Source organism: Stigmatopora nigra, chromosome 21, assembly GCF_051989575.1.
Source record: "Stigmatopora nigra isolate UIUO_SnigA chromosome 21, RoL_Snig_1.1, whole genome shotgun sequence".
NCBI classification, from domain to species: Eukaryota; Metazoa; Chordata; class Actinopteri; order Syngnathiformes; family Syngnathidae; genus Stigmatopora; species Stigmatopora nigra.
Window position 1 is genome coordinate 4,540,011 of NC_135528.1, and position 12,769 is coordinate 4,552,779.

The 12,769-nt window shown below is 39.5% G+C and overlaps 1 protein-coding gene and 1 pseudogene across 1 annotated transcript; both read left to right on the top strand.

Annotated features, from left to right (window-relative positions):
* The first annotated feature begins 468 nt into the window (after positions 1 to 468).
* On the top strand, positions 469 to 10,890 carry mfsd2ab (MFSD2 lysolipid transporter A, lysophospholipid b). Its single transcript, XM_077743799.1, has 14 exons — positions 469 to 722; positions 2,698 to 2,823; positions 3,459 to 3,583; positions 5,902 to 6,025; positions 6,762 to 6,840; positions 6,927 to 7,096; positions 7,169 to 7,259; positions 7,409 to 7,527; positions 7,722 to 7,805; positions 8,581 to 8,664; positions 8,749 to 8,861; positions 8,925 to 9,068; positions 9,725 to 9,901; positions 9,988 to 10,890. Exons 1-14 carry the CDS (start codon positions 633 to 635, stop codon positions 10,037 to 10,039), a joined length of 1,578 nt encoding a protein of 525 aa, XP_077599925.1. The 5' UTR covers positions 469 to 632; the 3' UTR covers positions 10,040 to 10,890.
* A 1,156-nt stretch (positions 10,891 to 12,046) lies between these two features.
* Positions 12,047 to 12,635, top strand: LOC144214751 (SOSS complex subunit C pseudogene; annotated as a pseudogene).
* Positions 12,636 to 12,769: the final 134 nt, after the last annotated feature.

Below are 12,769 nucleotides of genomic sequence, written 5' to 3' on the forward strand. Positions count from 1 at the left end.
ATTTAATCCTCTCGTGTATCAATAACTGTTGTATCGGTTTATCAATAGAAAACACATTGAGTTACAATGACTCATTGGTTGCCATTGACGACAAAAGATGTCCAATCTGTTGATTTTAACCCATTCATTGCCAATACAGGTTTATTGGCCACAGATTATATTCTATGATAGTTAGTTAGGAAGAAAAATTGGATTAGGAATTGGCAATAAGGGATGTCCAGTGAATTTGACATGATCACTGTCAATCCATCCCAGTCAACATGGATTGGACGTCCATCACCGTCAATGTCCTTAAATGACTCAACAAGTGGAACAAATGACATTTACGATGACAAACCCACTAGAATCAGCATCAGACCACAGGAAGGAAATGCCAATCCGCGATGAGCCCACGCGTGGAAGACGCTGTGGCATCAGTGACGTCTACAAGGGGGCGTGCCGAAAAGTGGTACGTTACAAAGGGGCGGGGCACTCTCCCGATCGACTACGTCCACCTTATCCGCATCTTCTCACTTTTGCTATCAGATTCCAAGACGCGATCTCACTCCAACTCTTCTTCTTAACTTCATCGGAAGACATTTTTGCTCAATACATTTTATTTTGGGGTTATTTTTTGTCAAGATAACGCTGATATGGCCAAAGGAGAAGGAGGTGAACAATACTCCAATGCTAGTTTATTGACGAAACCTGGCAATGCCGACAGCATTTCTCTCTCCAGAAAGGTGAGTACATCTTTTAAATTTAGATCGGGGAAATTGGACTCGGATTTGAGTCGAGATGAGGCAATTTTATGGGTTTAAAAGAGGAGTAAAAGGTTGAAGATCCACGCCGTCGTCGGATGAATCAACGGAGCACGCCGCCTGTTCAAATTGTCATTTTCAAAAAGGGAGTGTCTCTGTCATTCATTCACTTTCTGGCTCACAAATATCAATTTGTGATTTTCCTTCTTAACTCAGATGATCTAAAAAGATCATAATTTACCTCCAAATCCGAGGATCAAACCGGCAAATGCTCATTGGTTACCAAAACTGCATTTTAAGGCAACCTTGTTCAAATTGTGCATATCATTCTAACAAAAAACAACAAAAATATTAACAAAAATGTATATATAAATGCAGGTTTACTTTTTGCACGATCTGTGATCTTAAATTAGTCCTTTCCCGAGTCACCAAGAGCTAAATTTGAGTCTTAAAATGTCACAGTTCTATTTTTTCCAGTCTTTTAATTTGTTGCATGTGTCCCAATTTGCTCTCATTTAAATGTAGTTTGTCAAATCTACAGTGTAATGATCTTATTTTTTTCCAAAGCAAATTACTTTGGCATTATAGCAACTGTGTTTATGTATCAAAACTGATCTAATATAATTTATTTAGAATTTTAATGGTGCAAATGCTGCATTCAAGTGCTGCTTTTAATCATAATTCATCATTTATCAACACACATGTCTTCAAAATATTCTACTGTGCATTCCGGTAGTAAAATTAGCACACGACCAGTCCTATGTACTTTCTTTTTCTATATACACTCCTTTTTTTACCTACCGCTGAAGGCGACGTGTCTTTTAGAGACTCGTGTTGAGCTCGTGTCATTTTTAATATAATAATTTGATTGCATATGAATGGTAAATTTGAGCATGTAAATCCTATCTAAATAGCTACCAGATATAAATACTCTCATAGGAAATAGTTACCTAAGGACAGTGAACTTGATCTTGTGAGTTTGCTTTCAAAATGTCAATTTTGTCGCGTCAACAATACACAAATGACTCGTAAATAGTTCCGTTTAAAAAGAAAGTGTTGACGTTTGGTCACCCGGTGACTTTGATGTGGTTGTGTTAATATGACAATACAAGGGAGGATTTTAGTTATAGTTGTAATGTGGTCAAACAAGTGCCGCAAGGTTTAATGCTTCTTTTAAATCGCTGTGACTGGTCACTAATGAGCGGGGCATCACACAACTGTTTTGATTGGTCAGCGAGGAGGGTGTGTGTGTACTTGGCGTAGATCAGAAAGGCTTTTCATTCAAGTTGGCACACAGTCCAGACTGTTTGCCAAGGTGCCCTCATCATATGACAACGCACTGTTTTCATTCACAGGGATTAAGACACAGAGATCATTGTTGTCGGATTCCCAAGTTAAAAAAACAACAACAAATTTACCACACAGTTGATGATCCATGCCTTTTAGAAATTTGGTGCTCGGACATTTGGTCGCCGGTCAATTGGTCGCCTGTTTTTGGTCGCCGGTCAAATGGTTTACTGTTGAAACCAGCTCTCAAAATTATATTCATGAGAGAGAGAGTTTAATATCTAAGTACTGTTTAATATCCAAGTACATTTGACCAGCAACCAAAAGACTGGTGACCAAAAGGGACCAAAAGACCGGCGACCAAACGTCCGGTCACAGAAAATTTGGATAATCCCAATCATTTGACATTCTGTGCATTATTTGAATCAGATTAAAACAGGTCAGGCTGAAGCTTATATTTTTTTGGGAGGGTGGAGAAAGAAATCCAGGGGGGAAATGAGTTCATTCCCCTTGCACGGGTGCGTCTGAGTTTATCTGATTTTCTTTTTGCCAGAAAGAGCTGGAACTGGGATGAATTAAATCGTCTCTACGAGCTTGAAAGCTAATCAACATATGGGCTGATCGTTTGAAACTTTTCAAGCCAATTCAACATTTTGTCCTTTTTCCACAGCACGAGCAGAGGAACAGACTTTCCGTTTGCAACAAGCTCTGCTACGCCGTTGGTGGAGCGCCCTACCAGATCACAGGATGTGCCTTGGGCTTTTTTTTGCAGCTCTATCTTCTGGATGTAGCACAGGTTGGTTGGAGTTCACACTTTGCACAACACCGGAACCTGTAGATTGGATCACGAGTGCAGTTCCATAAAATTTTATCCTTCTACTAAAAGCCTGGTGCTATAAAATGTTTGAACTTGAGAAAAAAAGTTCTCCCTTATGCCATCCTCTGCAAAATCAAAAGGCTCGTACAGTAGACTTTAACAAGCTTGGTTGGCCTTAATGAGCCTTGACACTAATCTCGCGGTCAAGGCCAGTGTGGCATCTCGCGGACTGTAAAGTCAAAGGCTTCCCGGGGTTTCGTTTTGTGCGCCTACAAGATTGTTTGTCCGACTCTATTGTGCGAGTCAGCGTGGTGCTATTTCAGATTTTTTTTTTTTTTTTTAGATTAGATGAGAACGTTACTTCATCCCATATTCGGGAAATATCTTCGTTGCAGTAGCAAGACAGGCAGAAGACACACAAGACATTGTAGAACTAGTGAAAAAAACTGGAGCCACACATTTGTACAGTGAAGAGACGTATATTCTTTAAATTGCAGAGGACTAGAGACTTAGTATAGTTTAGCGGTAGTCACAGAGCACCCAGATTTAAAGCCGAATACATTCATTTTCTATTGATTTTGACATCTTTTTGATACTGACTTCTCTTTTGGCAGCTGGATCCCTTCTACGCCTCCATCATATTGTTCGTGGGCCGGGCGTGGGATGCCGTCACGGACCCCACGGTGGGCTTCCTGGTCTCGCGGAGTCCTTGGACGCGGTTTGGCCGGATGATGCCATGGTAAGTGTCTTTTTCATCAAAGTTTTGTACAGAGTTTAAATTGTCCTTGGACCTGGCATGTAACAGTTTGCCCGTCATTTCTTGATACTCGGCGGCCGGTCTTTTGAAACAATCTATGTATCATTTGCCACTAAAGCTGCTACACAGTTCATTAAAGCTGCCTGCAAAATGCCAAGTACATCATTGCGCTTAGCTGAAATGGTATATGACAGTTATGTAATTTGGGTGTACAGTGTCAGGGGGGGTGAAGTAGAGTCGTTGGGTTGACTTAATTCGGGACTGTTTCACCCTGATGATAGGCCCTTGAGGAATAAATGTCTCAAGTTTTAATCCACAGACAAAAAGTGCAGTTACCATAATATATGGTGTAATACAGGAAGGTGGAAACTCCCTTTAGGGACATGGTTTTACTTTTTGGATTGCAATTCTGGTACTTGAACTTGTTCTGTGAGTTTATACACCGTGGTATAATGGTTCCTTTAAAATGTGAAAGGAGAACGGTCTGTTAAAGTAATTCAACTTGGAAGGACACCTGACCTGCTCTGCAAATATTTCCTTAGAATAAAATACTAGTGAGCTCATCAGTTTGGGATAAAGTTTGTCTGTCAGTGATGCAATTTTTTCAGCCAGACGTTTTCCTGCAGCAATGGAGTCATTTTTCCTTCGCATTTCCCATGATTGGACACCAATGAATTGCAGGAACCACAGAGGCCACGTCACTTGACAAATACGTGGATAGAGGGAACGCCACGCCGTCGTCAGCCACTCCGTGTTTCTCGCGAGCGTGCAGAGGGGGGAGGGTAGACTGGCGTTGCTCGGCTCCTGATTGGTCCAGCCCACAACACACCATGAATTTCAGCCAATGCAAGCTGAGCGGTCCAAGCCTCGGATGTTTTTTTTTTTTTTTTTCTCCCGGCAGTCACACGAGAAGGTTACTATAGTTCAAGTCAAGTGCCTTATCACTGCAGAATGTTGTGGCGTTGCCAAGTACCCAAAAAGTATCATTGTTATGTTTTATAGGTTAACACCAGATAGTGAGTAATGAATATATGAAATATTTGCTTCTCCAAATACTGAAATTTTCTCTGTGTCATGAGATTTGTTGTGTACTTGTATTGACTGGATAAAGAAACATCATCTAATAGTTGCTGAAAAGTCATGTGGTGACAGGGTCAGCTGTTTTGAACCGCTGCCCAATTCCCTCAAGAGAGTACAGTTAATCAGATCACACCCCCTGTAGAGGGGGCACGCTTAATGCGGTGGAAACGCCCCTAAATGCTAGGAATTGCTGAATTTTCATCTTGACGTATTGTATTTTAAATAAAAAAGAAGTGGTTAAGATGCCAGACTTCAATTCAAAAGGTTCGAAAGGTTATAATTGCATAGTAATGTAGTAGTACTGTATTTCCGGTACACTTATAGTTTCCTTGTGTTGGTTCCTGTTAGTCAGCAGGTGGGTCATACCACTTTAGGTACATAAATTTGGTAGGTGTCATTGTCATTATTGACGGTATAATTTAAAAAAAGGCGGTCACACGTGGGTGTTGAAATGTATCTGGGAAAATAGATGGCTGATGTATAGTACAATTTGATGATTTTTTTGGGTGTTCAGACTTGTATTTTGTTGTCACAGTAGCAAGAGGGTGAGAATACAGACACAGAAACAGGCATTTTAGACATAAATACATAAATAGATAGGTAATAAGTAAGTGAATAAATATATAAATGAATAAGCACTATGTAATAATGAGCAGGGGAAAAAAGTACTGCAATAAAGCCTTTTTTCCACGTAAAAAGGGAATTTGGCGCTCAAATGATAATTAAAACACTGAATCAGAGTATGCACCCTTTTTTCCAGCAATTCTGGTTGTGACATCACAACCAGAATACCCGTTTTATGTCCTACCTCACACCATGGCACACTTACAGGTCAAATCCAGGATGTCCTGGTTGTGGGAAAGTTATTACGAGGTGTGGTTTCTTTTTTGTTTGGGGTAATGCTGCTGGGCCTGCCAAAAGAATCTGACCCCTCCGGTTCTTGCTTAAGTTCTCCATTGTCCGCCTAAATCAAGTCGATGTGTAGATACTGTATGCAACAGCTTAGAGGAAGGAGAAATTTTCCGTAATTCATCTCTGCATTAGGCATTACTTAGTACTTGGCAATGCATGAATGGAAAGATGGGTCATGAATGGTGTGTGTTATGCAAGGACCCCCTTGTCCTCATTAAGGCAGTCTTGTTGTTTGTCGTGTAGCACGTGTGTCACGCATGGGGAGGATCACGTTTTCATTAGGTTTTTTCCTTTCTTCTTCTGTGCAGGATCTTGGTCTCAACCCCGTTCGCTGTGGTCTCCTACTTCCTAATTTGGTACGTGCCCTCCTTTGAGGACAACAAAGTCATCTGGTACCTTTTTTTCTACTGCCTCTTCCAGAGCCTGCAAACTGTGAGTTTGAGTTCCCACAGTGTTCCTATTAAAAATTATGTTGGGCATGCAATAAAATGAAATTTAACTAGATATTGAGGTTATGAAAATGTTAAGGTACTTTTACATGTATAATGTCATAAATGTCCTGTTTTTCAATGGAAAATAGAAGAAAAAAACTACTGAAATGCAGAAAATTACACATCCAGCTGCAGAATTTTGTTTTTTTTTTACTTGCAATCACATTTTTTGTCCAAAGCGATGTCCATATTTAAAAACCAGTCAAGATAATGTAATCAGGCAAGTACTTCTCAAGAAATTTTCCAGTACTATGATTAGATCTTAAAGAGACTATGTCTTAATCATTGGGCGTTTTTTTTTACTGTTTTAGTTCACAGTAATTGACAATCACAATTCTTAAAAAATTAATTTAATTTCATTTTTTCCTCAGGAAAACATGCGACTAGTCACTAGTGCATCGAATTTGGCCTGGAAACAAAATCTGACATCACTACTATTTTTAATTTGAAAATATCATGTGTCTTCATGAGAATAAAAATAGACAAAGTTTGAATAAATTGATTTGACTTGAATTGAATTCTTCTATTGTCATTATATAAGTATAATGAGATGTAGCCACAGTGCACAAATAACAACCAACAGATGAATAAATAAGTAAAAATAATACCAGACAGACAAATAAATAATCAATAAATAAGTAAAAATGATTTTAAAACTATTTTTCTGTCTATTTCAGTGTTTCCATGTGCCATATTCCGCCCTCACCATGTTTATCAGCTCGGAGCAGAAAGAAAGGGACTCGGCTACGGCTTACAGTGAGCACCTTTTTGCTTTTATTAATACATTTCCTAAGGATAGAATCAAACCTCCTCACAAACATCTTTGTCCACCTCTTAATCAGGGATGACAGTGGAGGTCCTGGGCACCGTCATCGGAACAGCCGTCCAAGGTCAGATCGTAGGCATGGCCAACGCACCATGTGTCCCGGGCCCTGGTGAAATTCTGTCTGATTTGAACAACTCCTCCATGGGCCTCAATGGAAGCGATCATGTGATTTCTCTGGAGCACACGGTAGAATTAAACTTGAAGAATGACAAATGGAAACGTTTGGTTTAAAGTGGTTCTTTGATTTGTTTTTTGCAGAGAAAAGCTTACATGATTGCCTCTGGTGTCATCTGCGCAATCTACTTTCTCTGCGCCATTGTTTTGTTTTGTGGTGTCCGGGAACAAAAAGGTCAGATTTCGAGAATGAATATTATTCTTTTTTTTCCCCCATATATTCTTTTTGACATTTTTTACAGTTCTACTTCATAGGCTGTACTTTATACTACATTAGAAGTATCATGACCACTGACCACACTTATGTTTTTTCTCCCTCTTTAGAGTCTAGCCGTCCCAAATCGGAGCCCTTGTCATTCTTCCAGGGCATCAAACTGGTGATGGGATACGGACCATACGCAAAACTGGTCATGGTCTTCCTCTTCACCTCATTAGCATTTATGGTAGGCATCCACAAAAAAAAATGAAGAAAGCAAATGGACACTTCTTTCCTTTCCACATAGTGCTTCGTTTCTGTTACTGTGCGCGGATGGCCAACCCCAATGTCACTTTTTTTAACAGCAACTTGTCTTTATTCTCCTTGATTTTTGTTTTTTTTTACTGATTTTTAAATTTTTTTTATTTTTTTATCTGGCAGCTCCTGGAAGGCAACTTTGCCCTGTTCTGCAGCTACACTCTGGGCTTTCGAAATGACTTCCAGAATATTCTTTTGGTGATCATGGTGAGTTCACACACACATACACACACATACACACGCAGACATAACATAGCATCAGGTGTCATTGCAGGTAGGCCGTTGCCATAACGATCTTCCGACTATTCTCCAAAAGGTCTCGCACATAAATTGCGTGCAGTCACAAAGCTACTCTGTCTCCATAAGAGTGCCACTGTGTTCTCACTGTCCATTAGCATTTTGTGTGAACCGAGCCGGAATGCCATCTTATTCCCACAGATAGACAATTGGCCTTTGCGCTCCAAAAAAAAAAAAAAAAACGGATTAAAAAACTTGCACGAATCGTTGACTCGGCCAAAAAGGAATGGAGAAGTACAGGTTTTAGCAGATTATGATTTGATCCTCGACTTCATGGCGAGGATTACGGAGCCGACCAGGAATTTATTCAGCAAGATGACTATTTGCTAATCTTGATAAAAAAACTGCCGATGTTACAAGATATGAAGAGTAAATCCAGTGGAAATTGAAAAAGCAGGGGGTAAAAAAAGGGACGTTGTTTTTCCAAGTCTTTCGTGCTTGTTACACGACGGGGTCGCTGGGGCTTCAAACCAGGCGGCCCTTGTGGAATTCACGCAATATCCTCGGGCTCACACAAGTGGAAGAACTTTGTCAGAGCATCCATTGTAGCTATGTTACATAACGTGAAACCAGGCTCTCTCACCTTGTTGCTTCTACTGTATTGTTTTGAGATCTTTTCATATGCGTTGATGGGGAAACTGGTTAGATAACCCATGTTAAAAATCTGCTCCTTCTTCTCTCACAGCTTTCAGCTACATTGACAATCCCCTTCTGGCAGTGGTTCCTGACCAAATTTGGGAAGAAAACTGCAGTCTACGTTGGTACTTTGGTAAGCTTTTAAAAGGAAATAACAGAGTTGACAAGTGCATAAAATGGAGCAGTTAACAATGAATGGGATTTTTCCTATTTTCAGTCTGTAGTCCCTTTCATGATCCTGGTCGTGTGTGTGAAGAGCAACCTTATCGTCACCTATTTTGTCTCATTTGCTGCTGGTGTGGGCGTCGCTGCTGCCTTCTTACTGCCTTGGTAAGATCCCTCACCTGGACACCAGCCGTCAACATATGTCTGACGCCATGTTTTGTCCTTTAGGTCAATGCTACCCGATGTTGTGGACGACTTCCAAGTACAAAATCCTGAAGCCAACGGTCACGAGGCGCTCTTCTACTCGTTTTATGTCTTCTTCACCAAGTTTGCGTCCGGTGTCTCACTTGGCATCTCCACTCTTAGTTTAGAGTAAGCAATTCAACCTGTTTATACCCATTTAAGTCCACTTCAACTCTATACCAGGGCTGCGTTAATGCCAACTCGATTTCATGTGGGCTGGACCATTTTAGATATAATATTTAGATTTTTATGAGATTAAATGAACTGGATTAAAGGCCCTGAATATTCAGTTTTTTTTATAGATCTAAAACAATGTTTATTTTAGCTATTTGATATATTTTTAGATTTTCCAAAATTATTTTTGAACTAAAAACAGATTTTTTTAATTAAAAAATGACAATTATTGATTTAAAAAGAGAAAATCAGGAAATGTAATATACATCTATACTATATCATTTAAATTTCCTAAAACAGAAAGTCGGCACTCATGATTGACTTTGCCGGGCCACACAAAATGATGCAGTGGGCCAGATTTGGACCCCAATCCACCACTTTGAGACATATGCTCTCTACAAAGCTACTATTCCTCTTTAAATACTTTTTCTTCTCTTTTTCTGGTCTTTTAAATCCCCCCTCACCCCCACCATCGTAAAATCTTAATCCAAATCTAACCAGCAGGATTTTTTTTTAACTTTAATTGGATTCCAGTAGAGTAGTGTCATGCTTCTATCACAAGACCACATCTTAACATTTTTTCCCCCTTTTTTATTGTGTTTCCCGTACAGTTTTGCTGGCTACATCTCTCGAGGTTGTTCCCAACCGGCCGAAGTGGACATCACACTCAAAATTTTAGTCTCCGCCGCCCCCATCCTCCTCATCATCATCGGTCTTTGCATACTTCGTACGTACCCCATCGATGAGGAAAGGAGGCAAGGCAACCGGAAACTGCTACAAGAGCAAAGGTCAACAACAAACAAAAAAACATCCACAAAAGTCAAATTTCATCAATGACATCATCAATTTACATCAACACTTTTTCTCTTCACAGGGAAGAAGCAGATTCCGAAACGGACTCCACCGAACTAGCCAACATGATCTAACGTGTTATTTATTTTATTTTTTTTTCTTCTCCCCGCCGGCCAATCAAGACGAGTGCCTGGCATTTTGCACTGGGCGGGACCAAACGACTTTTTTTTGGCCCGTTTTTCTCTGACAGACATCGACTTGTCCAGGCAACGCCGTGGCTGCTGCTGCTATTTTCCTTCCCCCCTTCAAGACGCCCACGTAAGCTGACATTTACCCAGCCTCCTGTCTCCTTTGGGTCAGGCTTCTTTTTTTTGTACTGCCAAAATGTAATCTTTTGTGATCCTGCTCCTTTTTGATTGAGTGTGTGCACAAAATAGCCTGTTTGCATCTGTTTTTTTTTTTAAATGTTTTAATTCCAGTGACTTTGAGCAATACGCTAGCAACCTGAAACTTGAACTGACAGTGTCTGTGCCTTCAGCTCAGTACAGTAGCACAAAAACAACAAAAAATGACCAACTGGTACTTCATTTCAAGGTTTATTTCCTTAAAATAACAGGACGGTATTTACTTTATTTGTCCTGATAGCCTGATTGTTTTCATCTCAATCCATAGGAAAACTGTTAACACCTTTTTAAGGGCTTGTTATTGTTCCGTGCCGGAAAAGAAAACCACTACAATACATCTGCTACTGTTTACAGAACATCTTATGAGAAATAAGGCCAAGGATTTTTTTCCCATCTAGACTGAACGCTGAGCTAAAAAAAAAAAAAAGGCATTTGACAGCGAGTACTCAAATGTGATTATTTAAGTATTTATTAGTTGTTTTTTTTAATTTTACACTTTGGACAGCAGATGTGTCTTTGCAGTATTTAAACCCTTATTTTAGGGTGCAATCGATTATTAAAATGAAATCTATATTTTCCCAGCTGGTTAATGTGTGGCTTTTGCTTCAGTTTGTAGCAGTATATAGAAAGTATGCATGTATTTGTGGGAAAAAAAAAGGATGGAAATGTGAGTTTTAAGTGTGGTTTTGCAGTAAATACTGCAGTTTTGTGATCTTTTGTCATATCCATTAATATGGAATACTGTACATGTTTATACATCTAAAATAGGATCCCAACCACAAGGGTATCGAAGTGAAGTTTATGAATTTGCGTCCATTTAAAAAGAAAAAAAGGTATTTGACATTAGGATTCTTGCAATAATTTGTTGAGGATTCTGTACATTGTGCCATTTTGTCCCAGTGAAGTGTAACCATTGTATATGACGTAAATGTATGTTTTTGGGGGTGCCAAAAGTGTGAACTTTTTCTCTCTAAAACTGACACACACGCCTTGTGTACATGCCTCCTATGTGCATATGTAAATAGTGTATGTAAACTTGTAAATATGTTTCATATGTTGGTTGGAAGTGACTAGGTGTATCCTCTACTGTAGATTATTTAAAAAGAAAAAGTTGAGAACAATAAAAAAAAAGTCATGGAAAATTAAACTGTCTGTTTTACTTGATTTTGAAGTCATTTAAAACAAGCAAAATAAAATGTCATACTCCCATTTTTAAAAAATGTTATGCAGACAGGCCTATTGGTGCTGGTTCTTTGTCCATTGTGGAAAAATATACACAGTTTAGTCTTAAACATCTGGTACATTTATAGAATGTATTGGAATGTGCACATCTAGTTTTCTATTGTATTTTTTTTTGGATTCGGTCAACTGTGGTCATCAAGTGCTCCCTCCAGCAATGTGCTGCTTTATGGAGCAACTCATTGCTGACATCTGGTGTGTTATTACTGCTATAATTCTTAATCCAGACACAATTCATATTGCAAATAGGGCTGTTTCATTGGTAAAAAGTGGAAAAAAGACAATATACATCTTTTAAATAACCACCACAAGAAACCTGAATTACAAAATTGCTTTTCCCCAATGTTTATTTAATAAGTAAAAAAAAATATCAATTTGCAATGTTTTTCATGACTTTATTGGTATATTTGCTCATCAAAAGTACTTTTTTACATTGAGTTTTTAAAATCGTAGTTGTGTACTCCCACCACAAGACGGCGATACCATCGCTACTATTAAACAGTAAAATGAGCGCAAGAGAAAAAAGAAGTGACGTTATTCTTTACGGAAATAAAGTAGCTTCTGATTTGGACTTAATAGCAACTATCAGTATTCTTGCTGAAGTTAAAAAGCACACCAGTAGGACTAGAAGACTGCAAAGAGTCCTTGCTACACTGACATGGCTGCAGCTGCTGCAAACCCACCAGGCTTTCCCACTAAGACCCGCGTCGCCATCCTAGCCGAATTGGACAAGGAGAAACGGCGGCTCCTCCAGACGCAATCTATGGGCGAACCTGGAGCCACCACGCCCCTGTCCTCCAGAGGTGGTGCGACGAAGGAGGCGAGAGACAGCGCGGAACAGCTGCACATCGCCGCCCAGCAGAAAGCAGCCCTGCAGCACGCCCACGGACACTCGTCGGGCTTCTTCATCACCCAAGATTCGTCATTTGGGAATCTCATCCTCCCGGTGCTTCCACGTCTTGAACCCGACCCATAACAACAGCCCACAGACTTTTTTTTTATATATTCCATTTTATTTGTATGCTGAACACAATGTCAGAATGACTTGACTCTGTCTGTTTGAATTAAATTAGAAATGTCAACATGTCTTGATTGTTATTCATGATCCCTCCACATGCTTTTCTTGCATACCCATTTCAAAAATCTACTTTTGACCCACTTTTCTCATAGGAATTTATTAATTATATACCCACTTACTGCAAAAATAGACATAAGAGCACT